The sequence below is a fragment of the Stegodyphus dumicola genome, chromosome 4, assembly GCF_044657685.1.
Source record: "Stegodyphus dumicola isolate Sdum_Otavi_A_Nest chromosome 4, ASM4465768v1".
In the NCBI taxonomy this organism is placed as follows: Eukaryota; Metazoa; Arthropoda; class Arachnida; order Araneae; family Eresidae; genus Stegodyphus; species Stegodyphus dumicola.
This window is the reverse complement of record NC_140771.1, coordinates 44454215-44471236: the sequence shown is the minus strand read 5'-3', so window position 1 is coordinate 44471236 and position 17022 is coordinate 44454215. Positions and strand designations below refer to the sequence as shown.

The 17022-nt window shown below is 33.7% G+C and overlaps 1 protein-coding gene across 3 annotated transcripts in view; it reads right to left on the bottom strand.

Annotated features, from left to right (window-relative positions):
* The window catches only part of LBR (lamin B receptor), an 85227-nt gene extending 68447 nt beyond the window's left edge, over nucleotides 1-16780 (bottom strand). Inside the window, exons 1-2 of one of the 3 annotated variants that reach the window (XM_085814781.1) lie at nucleotides 16642-16780; nucleotides 1613-1778 (exon numbers count right to left, since the gene is read on the bottom strand). In XM_085814781.1, coding sequence (XP_085670907.1) covers nucleotides 1613-1771 — 159 coding nt within the window. In that variant the 5' untranslated portion in view covers nucleotides 1772-1778; nucleotides 16642-16780. Of the gene's footprint in view, nucleotides 1-1612; nucleotides 1779-16161; nucleotides 16276-16416; nucleotides 16572-16641 lie in introns of those variants that run through there. The other 2 variants (XM_085814782.1, XM_085814783.1) reach the window with 2 other exon arrangements.
* Between the last annotated feature and the right edge of the window lie 242 nt (nucleotides 16781-17022).

Genomic DNA, 17022 nt, shown 5'->3' with positions numbered 1-17022 from the left:
TACTTCTTTTATATTAAAAAAATAAGCTCCACCCATTTTTATATGCTTACATATATATGAAGGAGGGGTCGAAATCGGAGTCATTAAAATTTCAAAAATCAGAGTCGGTCATCTTCCCTACCGACTCCACAGCCCTGGTTACGACTCGTATTAGTTTGCAAAGGAGCATAATATAAAGGCACAAATTAAACAAATGTTGGTTCTTTTAATGTCTTGCATACATTATTTTTTTTAAAAAATCTGTTCAGACGCACTGTATGAAAATCCATTTTGTTTCATCATTCGTCGCAAGCGCCTTCACTCGCCTTGAATTGCGATGTAGGAATGTCTTCTCGTGCTGCAGCAAGCGCTCTTATTTGGCACATTTCCCATATTACTGCGTACCCTTGAGCACGTATATCACGAACATATGCAACTAGTTTTTTTTTTTTTTTTCTAAATTTGGAAACTTATATTTTGAACTACGAAGCGCACGTCTTGTTTTGTTCATTGCTGGCAGTTGATTACACTGTTTCCTCTAATTGCGCACACACTTTTTCGTCCACCTTATATACTTTTGCTGCTGCTCTTTTTCCATTTTCCTGAGCAACTTCTATGACTTTCAATTTAAGAAGCCGCTGTATTTTCCCATTTCAAGCATGCTACTTGCTAATGACCCCGAATTCCAAATGATACTATGAATGAAAAGAGAAAGCTTGAAATATGCAAATGCTCCAAAGAGGAAGGAGGGAAAAGTAATTTCATTACAAAACAGTATTTCCTGGAAGCCAGTGTAGTGAAAACCTGTTTGGACTGCCTTAATTTGTTATTGTGTCTGCCGAGTGGATTGCTGGCGCCGATGCTATGACTGAACAATAGCTGCACCAGAATTCAAGGAAAGTCTCTGCTTTCTATCCTGGCGCCAACCAAAGACAAAACAAATTCATTCTTTCTTTAAAGATACTTATTAACTAATGTGATTGACTAAAGGGGAAAAGGTGGTGTTAAAAAAGGTATATTTTAAAGTAAGAAATTTTTTAGTTTTGAGAGTGTGGACATTATGCGGGGTCACATTTTTTTCCTTTACATAAATTTTATCTGTAAAGTTGGGGTGCGGACATTACACGAGCGTATACAGTATTAACTCTGTCAGGAATTCTTCACCAAGCATTGCAAAATTTGCACTTTTATGTGTGCTCCATAAAGATCAATTAAGTATTATTTAAAGAATGAAAAGGGCTCAGCAGAGCATTTTCTCTCCCCTTCCTCAACAAAGCTTCAGCAAAGTTTACCTGGCAAGAGGAAAAAGCATACTGAAACTTTTCAATAACATATAACATTGTTATATAAAATTATGAAATATTTGTGAATAAATAAAAATTAGCACATGAAAAGCAGTTTTCTCTTTTAATGAAACTTCTAAAATTTTATCAAAGCCTAGAAAAAAAAAGCATTTTAATCATCTTAATGCCATAAATAAATCTACACTTAATGCCATAAATAACATTTTATACTTTTAAAATAAAACCTTGATTTTTTAAAACAGTGATACACATAACAATATCCATGATATAGTTTTTAAAATTACTTAATTATACTACAAAATTAAACATTAAGACCTGAGTTACTTTACCTTTATATCAGAGAACTTAACGGATGATATTGATCCATCATCAAACTGTACTTTGTATGTTTTTGAAAAAACATCTAAAATTTTAGCATCATAATAAGTGTTACTTCCTGACCACCGGGCTTGAATTCTGTCACCTTTTTTATGCTTATTGCTTGACATCTTTCAACTACAAAATTAAAAATTAACCAAAATATATATAAAATATATATATATATGTAAAACAAAAAGATTAACAAAATTATACACACCAAATACTCAAATTCAGTATAATTAAAGTTGTTTTCATGTTAAGTTTATTATGCTCTATAAAAGATTAACAATCTTGTGGAACATTTTTAAAATCAAAATTGACATAACATAAAAAAGCAATTACTTTCCAACTTTTATAATGTTTATTTTTCAAGTATACATTTAAAAAATAAACTACATTTTAAAGATTTTTTTAAAGCAAATCACTTTGATACCAGACAAAAATTAGATTTACAGTGATAAAAAATGCATTTGTATGCTTTGCTTCCAATCAGACATTTCACACCTAATACTGATAATGTAAACAAAGCTAGTTTCAATTTGTACAGTCTAGCATTTCAATTCATAATGGCTTGGAAAAAGAAATCACCTGTCAGAAGAAGGTCCAATTTCATGACTCTATGCTTTTGCAATTCTTAATGCTTCAAAAAAAATATTCATTACTTACAAATTATCACAACACCTTGGCACTGGTTGGTGAATTTTACAGAAGAAAAAGAACAATTACTTTTCTTGTAAACAATTACATACTGCATATATACATGATAAGATTTGAAACATTACTCCTTTAGCACATCCGCAGCAAAATACTGTATTCCTGAAGTAATTTACCTCTGTTTCTCCTATCACAGTAAAATCCCACAAGCATGGATTTTCAAATTGTGCTTAAAAGAAAAAATATAATCATAATTTTGTTATAAAAGCCAATGGAATTTGCAATACAGCAAAAAGAACATACATGAAAAAGGGGATGTTGGAAACTGAATATTTGTCATGTGCATGGTTGCATGTAAAAAATCTATAAATGTAGCTAGTTAATTAACTATGTGACATTGTTATTCAAAGATTTCAAGACACAGATTTCATTAAATTTTATTGGTACTTCTCAAAAAATAAATAACCTCAGTTAAGAACTTTTACACTAAGAATAATCATTTTGTTTGAGAATACATTTACTCATGAATAGCTTTTTTTTTTTACAGTTGATCAGTTTCACAAATTAATAAGAAAAGAACTTGACTGACCAATTGCAATCTATAATCTGTGATGAAGATGATGTCTAGTAATTTCTCTCCAAGGCTACAAATTTTATCGGAATCTAATACCATCAAATATCAAGCTTTAGTAAGAAATAGTTTATAAGTATTTGCATATAAATATTTTTTTTATTTATATGCCAAAAAAAAAATAAATAAGAGAAAGAAATTTGGTATTCATTATTTATTCTCAAATTTTGTCCCACTTGGAAAGGTTTCTCTAAAACTTAGAATTTTTTCATAATTTGTTTATTTTAAATTTAAATCAATTAGTTAATTATGTAAAACATACTAAAACTGTTTCAAAGGAATGTCAGAGGAGGAATTCAACATTCAGCTGTCAGTACGTTTGAATTTTAAAATGTAACCAACAAATATATCTTGCAAGTACCAAACTTTAGATTTCAGACAGAAAATAAATAGAAATTTGAGTGGAATGTTTCCACTTGAGCTGCATTTCGTTTCAGGAGAAAAGTAGTGAATCCATGACTCATCTCCAGTCACAATTTTGTCCAAAAACTCATTTCCTTCCTTTTGCTAATATTGCAGATATTTCAATGCAATTTCAAAATGCTTACCTTTATGTTCCTCCGTCAGTAAACGAAACACCCATCAAGAACAAACTTTATGAAACTGAAGCTGATTGGCAGTAATTTTACGCACACTTCCATGAGAAATATCCAGTTCATTAGATTTCAGCTATTGTTATGTGCCTCTTTGCAAGAATGCATTCATTCACAGGAGCAGACATTTCAGAATTTGTGGCAGTTGACGGTTTTCCATCACGTTCAGGGTCATCAATATCTATACGTCCGTTCTTAAACATGTAGCACCACTTTGCAATAGCTTGTCGCTACATTGCATTTTCACCTTAAACTTCATACAACTGCCGATAAGTTTCACAGCTGTTACACATTTTCACCTACAAAAAAGCAAGTCACTGCACGCATTTCCAGTTTGGACGTCACTTGCAGCTGTCCAGACATGCTTACGACTGATTATCAGACAAACTAAAATTGCCTGATAAAAGCCGCTATGCCACAAGATACAGCTTAATGTCTGAAGTGTTGTCAAATAGTTTCATCAAAATAGCCTTTGAAAGAAAGTTTTTACAAAGGGGTGCAACTAACTTTCTGACTGACCTACATATGAGAACTTCATATTCAGAGCCATGTATTTTGGATCAATGTTCTTTTGAAAAATGAAGTTGTCCTCTAACCCTACCTGACAGATATCTTTTCCATTTTTTTCTATAGGTATTTATATATACATATTGATCCATAATAAATACATCAGTAATTCATTTAGTAATTTTCAGTGCATCCACTTCAGTTGTTGACATCGAGATCTTCTATTTTTTTTTTATCCTGTAGAGTATTATAAATGCACAATCCATGTAAAAAGTATATCTACAATAAAGTTTCAACTTCCAAAACTGAAAAGTGTGAGCATATATAGTGGCTCGCGTTTATTTTTGGATACTTGTATTTTTAAAATCTTCATCTTATAATATTGAAATATTATCAATTTTTTTCCTAACATATTATATTTTCTCTACTTTAAAAGCCTTGCTTTTTGGAAATTAAATACCATCAAAATATTCTTTATAATAAAATAATTTGTTCAAGAAAGCATTAGTTAACTTACATAATAATCTGGAGAGTAAATTTTTGTTGAAACGTTTTGTTTGACAATGTTTCATGCTATAATTTTTAGTTTTAAATGAAAATATATTACAAGATTTATTATCTGCATATGGAAATTTTCAGTTGTTTAACAAAATATATGGTGCAGTAGAATTAACTCTCACATTTCAAAAAATCGCTGTGGCATTGCCAAAACGGATACAAGGATGCGCCCATTCTGTTAAGTACAGTACATGATCAAATTTTCAGTCGTCACCATGCCGTGGTTGGATGAGCATCATGGCTTTGTAGTGGAGGCTTTTTTAAGAAATCGGCAGTTGCGATGCAGAGTGCATTTCATTAGGTTTACATACTAATGAAAGTGTTCCAGACCAAAAAACATTTTGCTATGGGTTCAAAAAGTAAGGGCAAAAGGATCTTCACTGAAGAGAAAACCACTTAGACGTCCCAAAAATGTGAGAACATAAATCATCCTTGCAGTGAGGGCTTCGATTCAGCTGTCTCCAGTGTACTCAGCACAGAAACATCCCCTTGAATGTTGTTCATGAATAGCAGCAGAACAGGTTGAATCACCAGACTACCATACAAATTTGCAGTCAGGATGTATGGGATAACCGCACCTGCTGCCATACGAAACTGCTCTCCAGAATATAACTCCAGGAGTAGGTCCAGTGTGTCTAGGTTGCAGAGTGGTTAGTTGCAGGTGCTCATTTGGCCTCCTCCTAACCAACGCACGGTAACCAGCTGCCACCAAGGCAGAATCAGCTTCCATCAAAACACAAGACTTCCACTCCATCCTCCTAAGAACACTACTGACATCTCAAAGAGCAGTGGTATGCATGCTACAGGATGTCTGGTTTGGAGTTGTCCTTCAAGTAACGGATTTGTAACAGTTCGTTCTGTCATTGTGGTGCCAACTGTAGTTCGAATTTCTGCTGCAGACGAAGTACAATTTGCCAAATGCAGAACTCTTCTCTCTCAGTAGCGCAACGTGGCCACCTGGAACACAATTCTCTTTAACCAGTACCTTCCCTTGACCATTGCTGCCAACAATCATGTATATGGGATACAAGTCTTTCTACAATACTGTGGAAAGAAAATCTGCCTTCTCAGTCAAACGCACTGAGCTACTGATAATGGCTTCTTCATCCTCTTAAAGGCATTCTTGACTAACATCAATTCGCTACATCGAATCTCGAAGATAAATAACGCTCATGAACTTCACAGCACATATTAACAGCAAGCTTGATTTGCACTTTCATAGTGGCACTTCGGTAATGTGTTTTAAGGTGAATTTCTACAAGTATTTTAACAAACTGAAGAGTTTTGGTCCTTATAATCAGACCTCAGCCTTTATTTTAAATTGGACAAGCAATTAAACACCTAAAGCGAGACTTAGTTATGTGTGGAATTCAGATTTTAACAGTTTTAATGCTGAAACATCTATACCTTTTAGCCGTTATGCTTCAGATACTTCATTTAATCATGTTAACATCTGCAAATGCAGCATCAGAAACTCTGATCATTGCTCTGTCTTCAGATCGGAACTTATTGCCATCAGCAAAGCATTTGAGTATGCTCTCTGTTCGACTACTGACATTATTTGGATTCTCACAGACAGTAGAACCTACCTTAAAAACTGGCCTAAAATGATGGATAAGGCCAGTCAGAATATTATATCCAAACTTTTTGAGCTTGGACAGTATAAATCAATGTATCTCCAGTGGATACCGTCCCATGGTAATGAAATAGCCGACGATTTTGCAAGGAAAGGTTATGATCTTCCTACCCCCACTTCACTGATTTAATCCAAAGTGAAATACATTCCTACTACAAAAATAAAATTAACATGGCATGGAAAATTTCTCCTGCTCACCACTGGTATACCGCTGAGCAACCAGGCCAATCACTCCAGAGTAAAAGAACTAGATATCTCTAAATGGCTATGGCCGAATTCAGAAGTGGGCATCGTAGGGAGGGAGGGGGGACCTTCACCTTATGTGCCTGTTCCCTTCCTGCCTCTTCCCCGAGACAGCTGTCGACTGAACAGGATGATGTCAGCGATTTACTTGTATGACAAGGTCTCTTGGTGTAGGCTTTCCTGCCCCATGAGGACTAGCATAGTGGCACTACTAGCCATACACATATGCGCCTAGCATGAATTATGAACAGACGTCATCTTTCAGATATATAAACATGCCTATCAAATTTCGTTTATTTAGTGCAACTCCTTCTTGGTCTTGTGATTTTTTTTCCTATCAGCATATATAGGACATATGGCAACCATATACACAGAACATGTCTATTTTGATTGGTACACAGTACCAAAACTGTCACAGCAGAGTTTAATTATGTGAAGTTTTAAGTAAAAACAAATTGCTGCATACATTGGGGAGCACAGCAGCAATATATATATTTTTTAAAGGTACATTACATTATAGATACTTCTTGCTTTTTAAAATTTATTGTTTGCTCTTGTACAGAATTCTTAATGCACAGTTTTTTTTTGAAAATGCCTGTTGCCTTTCATGTATTAGCTTGGTAAAAAATTAGACCAACGAGTGTGTTACTTTTCAGTGGGGATTGCAGATAATCATAAATTACCAACAAATTTTAACAAGTTTTTATTTACCGACAACTCAGGAAAATGCTACGTCTAAGCACGAGGCATTTTACTCTATTTGAGGTGAGCTTGGTGATAATTTGGCGCATTTATGAAGGGGAAGTCAAAGCAGGAAAGTACTAAACTAAAAATTGGGGATTTTGAAAATATTTTACATTGCTAAACTCTCATAAACAAAGCCTGGCAACAAGTGATTAACAGGCTCATGAATTCAGACAAGAAGAAATTATACTCAGTGTTAAAGGAGGGATTTTGAGGGACTCCCACTATTCTTTTGTTATCTACAATACTGTCTCTCTTTATGCAAAGCCATGGGCTTGGGAGTTAACAATGAAGACAGAACTAGAGGATCATAAAAATGAGTTCAAAGAGAAAGAACTGGAACACTTTCAGAAGAAACAACAAATGGCGAATGTTCAGAAGGTGTCTTAAAGAGAAAGGAAGAAAGCATGAACCTACATCTTTGACTCGTAAAATCTGTGCAAAATGAATTCAGGTTTTTTATGAAAAGGTATAAAATGCAGCAGCATGCACTCTGATAAAGCACTAGCAGTGTACAGTTTAAACATTTTACATGATCATGCCATGTCTCACTTTAGAAACATTTAAGAATGTAGAAAACAAACCACACTGGATAGTCAATAAATTTTAAATGAAACTGAGGTCCAGTGGGTCTCATATAGACTCAAATGACACTACCAAACAGAAAAGTAAAAGAAGATGCCCAGGAAGCCAGTTAAGAAGAAAAAAAAATGCCTCACACAAACATTAACACCTTTTCCCTGTCTATTCTTTATCATTTTTCACTTAAGCTTCTATTATCCATTTCAGTCTTAAATTTAATGAGTTGTATTGGTTCTGTATTAAAAACTATGTGCAAAATACGGCTGTAAACTTTAAATAAACAATCATTATTGGTCCCACAGCATATTTATTCTTTCATATCAATTTTTATAGGAAAAACAGTTTTGATTTAAAAACATTTCAATTTTTATAGCAAAGCATTTGAGTAATAAATTCAGGATGAGCAGTCTTCAGAAATGAACTACAGTATACAAAAAATTTCGCTGTACTTTTTCTGACAGACAGCTTATTTTCTTTTAATAAAACATACAGACGTATTGCTTTATAATTTATATGTTTTTCTCTAACTGCAGAACGTTTTGGTTATCATTGTAGGAAACAGCAGAACGTTTTGGTTATCACTGTAGGAAACAAACGCTAAACAAAATTTTCATGTTTTTTTTTCACACAATTAGAATCCTTTCTATATTTTTTAAGAAATTTATTGAGAGACATAGTGCCTAATTAAGTATTTAATTAAGATTAAGGTATCTTGTAGAACTGAGGTGATAAAAAAAGAATATTTAATTCAGGAGATATTTGGGTACAATTCCGTTATAGGTACCGTAAAAATATTGCAGTGAAAATATATGTGCAAAAATGCCAAATATAGTAAAAGTTCCCATTTAACCATGCGCCAGATCTAGGAAACACATCGACTTCGTAGTTTAGATTTTAAATTATCTACATTTGTAAGTTGCCACTACTGGTTTAATTTTGGAATTCTTTTTGGTAATGCTATGGATCTAACAATTTGGGAATCCCCAATAACGAAAATTGTGCAACAGAATTTTTTCAAAGAAAAGGCATCATTCACGATAAATTACGCTCGAACAACCACGAGATGAAATTATGCTTTACCGGTAACTCAGTGGCGAAATGGTGGTGCAGGAAAGTAACTTGAAATGAGAAGAAAGGATTACGTCAAAACTGCTTCAAGGGATCGAAAATCCCCTTTCTTACAGCCGTTAAGTTCATATATTCTTGGTTTCAGGAGATGACATCTATTGAATTTTGTGAACTCGAACTGAAGATGAACATGAGTATAACTGTAGACTGGAACAGTTACATGCATGAGGTACGTGTCGCAGCTTTAATTGCTCGGTTTATGTTGAAAAATGACGGATGTAGAAAAATTACTGATTTAGATTGAAGCCTTTATAGCAGAAGAATAACGTTGGATGTCTTCTTCTGCTACGATGGGTTTTCATCGGTTTGTGCAGAGAATCAAGTGAATGTTTCTTTGTCATTGTTTCAGATCAATTGCCGAAAGTTTATTAAGCGTCCTAAACGAAAATATGGCAAAAAGAAACATTATACTAACTGCTGGAAATCATAAAAGCCGGATAAACTGCGAGATCTAGCTTTTAATATTTTACTGTCAACCAAACCTATAATTTTGTGGACCCCCGAAACTGGGTGTCATACACAAGCAAGAGGCTGTCGGGTAGTGTTAAATGGCATAATAAACACCACCAGGACATTACTCAACAGCATTTAGATTCTTGGTAAAATTATATTTACAGGTACCCCTTGGCGAAAAGCAGTACATGGATACCGAGTTTGTGCAATTCTTTGACTTGCTATTTTGGCTTGTGTAGCGAAATCGCTGCTACACAAAGCCAAAATAACAAGACAAATTGTACAAACTCAGTATCCATGTACACATCGACCTATTTTCACTTTAAAAAAAAAAATCCCAGAATTGCACAAGCTTTGCTTTGCGCACTCCATTGACTTTGTCCATGTACAAATCAACCTATTTTCACTTAAAAAAAATCAGAGAATTACACAAACTAAGCATTGCGTACTCCCTTGACTTTGTACACATCAAACTATATTCACTTAAAAAGTCGAAGGAGCAGTTGACAAAAAATATATAATCTCAATAAACAACATTTTAAATCAAACAATGAAATAACATAAAAAAGGAAATTAATCTTTGCACTACACAAAGGAAATAACCACTTACCTTATTTACGAATTAACATGTCTTCAGTCAAACAAAATTCCTTAACAGCATCCAAAAACTTCCTAAAATTATCTGAACTAGAATCAGTATACTGGCGTCACCACATAAATTCACAAAATAAGACTCCAAAATATCCTCCGTAGCGCCGTATCATTCGGCCATACTCATTTCCTTCATACAAACAGGACACTTAATAATGGCTACTAAGTAATGGTCTTTTATCCTTTCTTTCCAAATTGTACAGAAACTTCAAATTAATCTTACCACATTCAGCTATTTTATTGTCTAAACCAGAAAACAAGCATTGTACTTCCTAACCAACACACTCGACAAGCACTTAAAAATTCACCGCAATCATGCAACCGATTATGTCATAATAGGGTTTCCATAACATTCAACCGCTCAGGATACCAAAAATAAACCACCACTTGGCGATAAATGAAACAACTTCGCGATGATACAAGAGGTACCCTTCTCTCTGCTCTAACCAGATTCTTATGTGTCCAAGTTTATGTACAGATGGTTGAAAAAAAAAACTGAAATTTTGGTTAATCTTTCATAAGTGGGGGAAATGCGAAACTCGGCAAGAGCTTTTATTTGGTGAGATTTCGATTTGGTTTTTTTTTTTAAATTTAATTTTAATATTATTTTTAAAAGTTTTACTGTTTAATATTTGCAGGAGTTTAAGCTGTTGTTGGTGGGAGAATGTTGGATTTCAAATGATGTGAAGTTTATAATTTATAAATGTTTCCATTTAATTTTATTTACTTTATTGAACAAGAATATGCATACTGCCGTCAACACATAAATTCACAAAACCATGAGTCAAAAATATCCTCTACAGTGCTAGATTTCGGAGGGGGGGGTGCTAGATTTTACATCGCCATTTCTTTTTACAACAAGCAATTGCAAAATGAAACAGCAATGTGAAGTTTCACTTTGTAAACGAAAAGAGTTTGGCACAACTTACCCTACTCATGGAAGATTAGCCGAAATTTACTCTGCAATGTTGGAAGAGAGAAAAAAATCTCACGTCTCCCATCAATTTCACTTATGTTAAAATACACTCAAAAGTTAAGCACGAAGACGTAAAATGCAAAAAAATCAACAAATACTGCTTTGATTGACACAAAATTCGGCAGGAAAGTAGCATATATATTTATGCATGAAACAAAATCAATAATTATATACAGAAATGAAAACAATATTAAATTTTTGTAAGTTATCAGATAATGACATACTGGAGACTTAAACAGAATTATGTATAAAGTGAAAATAAACAGCATAAAATGAAAAAAAAGGACATTAATAGGGTATGTGATCTCCCCTCATCTGTATACAAAGTTTACACCTTGTGACCATGCTTTCAATTAGGTGGTCAACCACTGCAGAATTAAGCAATCACCATTCTTCTTGTAGAGCAGTTTCCAATTTAATAAGAGTGGCTGGAGGTAGGACACATAAAGAAACAGAACGGCCGAGAGCATCCCAAAGATTTTTAATGGGATTAAGGTTGAGCGAATATGCTGGCCATGCCACACGCATAATCCCTTCAATCTACAGGTAGTCATTGACGATGTCAGCTCTATGGGGACGTGTGTTATCGTCCATTAAAACAAACGTAGGGCCAACTGCTGCAGCATACAATCTCACAATGGGTTCTAGCATTTCATCTCGATACCGGACAGCCGTCAAAGAACTCCGTTTAAAGATGTGCAGGTCAGTGCCGTATCCTAATGAAATCCCTGTCTACACCATAATGCTTCCGCCTCAGAATGCGTGATGTTCGGTGATGTTTTGAGACTGATTGCCTGTTCGTTGTTCATGCCATATCCTCATACTTTTGTCATCTGGCTCCAGAGCAAATCTTGACTTACCAGTAAACATGACACAGCCCCAGTCAGACACATTCCAATTGACATGTTCCCCGCATCACTGTAATCGTGCCCCTCTTGATTGGACAGATAGAGGAACACAAACTTGAGGTACCCGGGCATACAGTCCACTCATATGTAATCTTCGGCATACAGTAGTGGCAGATTACCAATGGACGCCGTAACCATAGATGTCACACGTGTGGAGGTCGTTCTGCGATTCCATTTGGCTACAAAATATTGATCTTCCGCAGGGGGTTGTAACCCTTGGACGACTGGCTACGGGCTTTTGGACAACTGTCTGTGTGGTTTGGAATTGTTTCCATAAACGTAAAATTACAGAATGATGAACGCAAAAGAAAAGAGCAACATCTGTAATCCACTGTCCTGCTTCAATGCAACCCACAGCATGCTAGCACTCAGAATCTTCCATTTGTCTTCTGGAAGTCATAGAAACATGTATGTCTTGAAAACAAATTGTACGAAAGTTTTAAACACTTTCTATCAGCACTTACAATCAACTTCTGTAACCCTTCATAAAGCTGCCTTCTTATAAGACTGCCTTTTTTTGCATATTTCTTGACACGAAAGCACGATTGGCTGTTACCTAACACATTTGCATACTTCCATCTAGCTCTGCAGCAAACTACTTCCTCTTCAATTCTGATCGACTTCCGGAAATTATCATTTTCCTCTCCGTGCTTAACTTTTGGAAGTGAGTGTATTTTTATAAATTATAATAATAAAAGAAAATGAAATTAACCCATTATCTATATTAAAATAATAACCTGAGATAGTTATTTAATATTATGCTTCCTCTCTTGCATTAGGGTTACCATAATTATTCCTGGCATCAACAATAGTTTGGCAATTTTCTACGGTACCTATAACCGAATTGCACTGATACTTGTATCAGAAGCAAGTTGCTTTTGCATACCATATGCACATTAAACAGACAAGATGAAAAAAATGGTACTTCCTTATTATTATGGCCCGTTTCATAAACACCAGCAAAATTAATGATAAATCGGCAATTCAAACCACCTTCAAATAGTTAACAGTCCTAACTAAGATCATTTATAGTTTATTCACAATGAAAAACACTTTGAGCACACCATCTATTATCACATTTTCTTCCCCTCCCCCACATTTATGTCAACAATTCACGACTACTTATAATTTTCTCATCACAAGAACTCCGAGTATTCATCATATTGATGCATGTTTCTTTTTTCAAAATAACTTTAGAAATTTTTGATTTATTGAGAAATGAGAGAGATATTATGTCTCTCTTCTAAGAAAGATGCATTTTATTTCACATTTGAATACGACGGTTAGAGTAGACTTTAAGATAGCCCTTGTATTATGGTGAAGTTGTTGTTTCATTTATTGCCAAGTTGTTGTTTCATTTATGGTAGCCTGAGTAGTTGAATTTTATGGAAACCCTATTGTGACATAATCAGGTACATGATTATGGGAAATTTTAAATCATGGGATGTTTTGTAAGCGCTTTTGTGGTTTGTGTTGGTTTTATTGTTTAGACGGTAGAATGGCTGAATGTAGTAAGATTAATTTGAAGTTTCTGTACGATTTGGAACGAAAGGGGAAAAGAGCGTTAATTGACCAGTATAAGCCATTATAAGTGTCCTGTAAGTAGGAAGGATATTGTTCTAGTCAAACATAAAAACCGTTTAGATGGATTTGAATGGGTTTGTAGGAAGAAAGGTTCAGATGTGGATAATCGCCAATATACGGATTCGAGTTCAGATAATTTTAGGAAGTTTTTGGATGCTGTAACAAATTTTGTGTGCCACAGACTAACGACGAAAGAACTTCTAAGTAGGATAAGTGGATATTTGCTTTTTGTAGTGCTTAAATGCATGTTTTCCTTTTTTATGTTATTTTATTGTTTGGTTTAAAATGTAGTTTATTAAGATTATGTATTTTTTTATTACCTGTATTGTAGAATTGTTGACCATTCACAAGACGGAGCAATGATTAATTCTGAGGGTTGAAAAACATATAAAACACAGACACTGAAAAATGCAGCTTAGAGACAATTTACTGTGAACCATAAATTTCATTTTCCTGATCTAATAACAGATGCTCATATACATAATGATAAAAGACTGTAGCACTCTTAACCTTTTCAGGACGGGCGTCCCATATACGCATTCCCTAAGAACGTCTCTTACAGCTGAGCATCCCATATACACATTCCCTAAGAACGTCTCTTACAGCCGGGCGTCCCATCCACGCATCAGTAAAGATCGCATTCATAGGACGGGTGACGCATATACATATTTTAAGGTGGAACGTTTTTCTGAAGACCACTAGATGGCATCCTGTGTCCATTACTTTAGAAATGAACACAATTTTAGATTACTGACCTCGAATTTGATATATTCTGCTTGACTTTGGTACTTTACTCATCAGCTGTTCGAAGGTGGGGGGTAGAGGGAAAGTGTAAACAGAGGTGGGCTCTTTAAATCGGTGCAAGCTAATGAAAACATTCTCGTATCTGATTTATATCCAATTCCTTTTTTTATTCTATTTTTTCTCCTCTACTGTGTACGATCTTTTAGGGTTACTGTGCGGAATTTTTTTACGTTTTGCATTGCCTTCAGATATATTTCCGTTCCTTCTTTTTATATTTAGGAAAGCCTCACCTCCAGTCTATTATGGCGGGAAAGCACTATTTATCAGAGGAAGAATACCCTAGTATGGTTAGTGAACCATTTACTAACGTAAATGAGAATACCAAGAGAAAAAGTTAAAAAAGAAGTTAAAAAGTGATACTTCTCTGTGCTTCAAGATTTACCACACTCGTTTTCATTTTAAATTTTGTTACTTCTTACTGTAAATAGTCTTTATTGTGTTCTTTTTATTAATTTTAAACTTTATTGATGGATTTTATCAATTAAAACTTTGGAATAATTTGAATAGCGTTTCCGAAAATTATTTTAGAAGATAAGCAATTTTTTAAGTATATTTTCATGTAAAATAAAGAAAAAAAATGTTTTAAGATCTAATTTTAACATATATAAGAGCTCAAGTAATAATTTAAAATGATACTAAAAATTACGATGCTAGAAGCGAAACTTTTGTTTTTCTGATTTTTGTTATAAAATTAGGCTTAGCGATGCAAAACCTCCATTCTGTACAGTGACTGCCTTCGATTCTCTTCCGCCCCACACGAGCGTCTTAAACAAAGGTGCGCCATCGCAAAAAGGTTAAGTGGTGGAATAAAAATCAAGTAGGTGCTGTTTGCCAGTTTCATGAATCTTACATTGCAAAGTTTATGTGACAAGAAAATGCTTCTGATGCCATATTAACAGCAGTTGCAGAAACATAGCAGCCACAATGTATATTTGGGAAATAAACATGAACTTGGGCAATAATCCTGGCATCAACTTCACATTTAAAAAACATACATCAGGATCAGAAATTATTGAAAAATATTAACGATGAGTGAACATTATACATCATAGTACAATTTACCTCTTTAAAACGTTTACATCTTCATATCGGGGAAAATGCAGAATCGCTCACTGCTTGGAGCGTTTTTAAGAATTGCACATACTTGGTATCCATGTATCTTTTTCACTTAATTTATTTTCACTTAAGTAAATCCCAGAACTGCACAAAAACGGCATTGTGTACTCCCTTGACTTTATCAACGTACACATCGACCTATTTTCACTAAAAAAAGTCAAAGAAAATTGACAAAAATTGAATTCTTCTTACTCTTGTAAAAAGTGCCAAACAAATAAGTGGGTGATTCTGCCTTCATATCAACTAAGTTGCAAGAATATATATGTACACATTTAAAACAGATCTTTTTTTTATTCCTTATTACTTCACCTATGCAAAATTAATTTTTTTTTTTTTTTTTTTTTTCTAATTTAGAGAAAACACTTCATTTCTAAAACAAGTATATTTTATTACTGAAAAGTAACTGAAATAATAAAAAAAAAAAAAAAAAAAAACATAAGAAAACTTATATTCGTTTAAGCATAATATGAGATCATCACTAATTAATGCACTGATCAAACGGAATTTCAGATTTTTTTGTGAAATTTAATTTCTTAGAAATGCTGTGTAAACTCTGAAAGTTCTACGTCTTTGTTACATAAAAATATAATTATTCTTTAAAGAAAAGTAATACAAATCTTATATAAATATTTTGGAATGAGAGTTCAAATATATACACACAAGCTCGTCCGATGTGTTTAATATCTGAAACTCCCGCGCTTATAAACGCGCATGTTTTTTTTTAAATTTTTAATTAAAATTTGTACTTACATTTTAAATATAATAACGACCAATTAACGGTTACCCTAGCGCTTACATTAAAACCCACTACATCCAAATTTAAATATGCAAAATGCCGAACATAGGCACAGCATGACCTCTCCACCAAAATTCCGCGGATAGTTTGAAAGCGGCAAATACAAGAAGACACGATACCATGCAATTTTACATTTCCTATGTATGTTACAAAAAATACAATATCAACAGAGTAACTCGATTGATGACAATGATTAATTAGGAACAAACCTTGTTTTGAAGTTTAAAATGGTAACGACAAATTTTCAGCACACCATTTTGGTAAACAAAATTGTGGGTACACTATGTCACAAGGCAAAATTACAGTATTTTTAATACTTTCAATGACATAAAATGGCTAAAATTTAATAAGGATTAAATCAAAAATTTTCAAATGACATCCGAAGTTGTTAGTCGTAACTTTAAAAGAGGTTAAAATTTTAATTAATTACTTACAAATTTTGTTGCTGCGTAACGACATCAACTATCATAAGGACGCTAAAAGCGTTCCACCGGGAGGATGTTTGATTGGATGATTTGTAAATAACAGAATTTCTGATTGGTCTCCATAACTCTATCCGTGCAAAAATACAAGTTCGAGTTTTCTCTTGAGATCTCTGTGGGGTCTTTGGTAATTTTAGATTACATCGAGGTATTTTGTTTCTTTATTTTTCAGAGCAAAACGTGATCAAATATTAAAATTGAAAAATGTAGAATTTTATGAAAATTCAATTTACATTGACTTACAAATTAGTATTTTTGGGATTTGTGCTTAAAAATATCTTAAAAAAAAACGAAAAGGAAATCTTAAGTGTTTCAGATTTTAAATTACTTCCA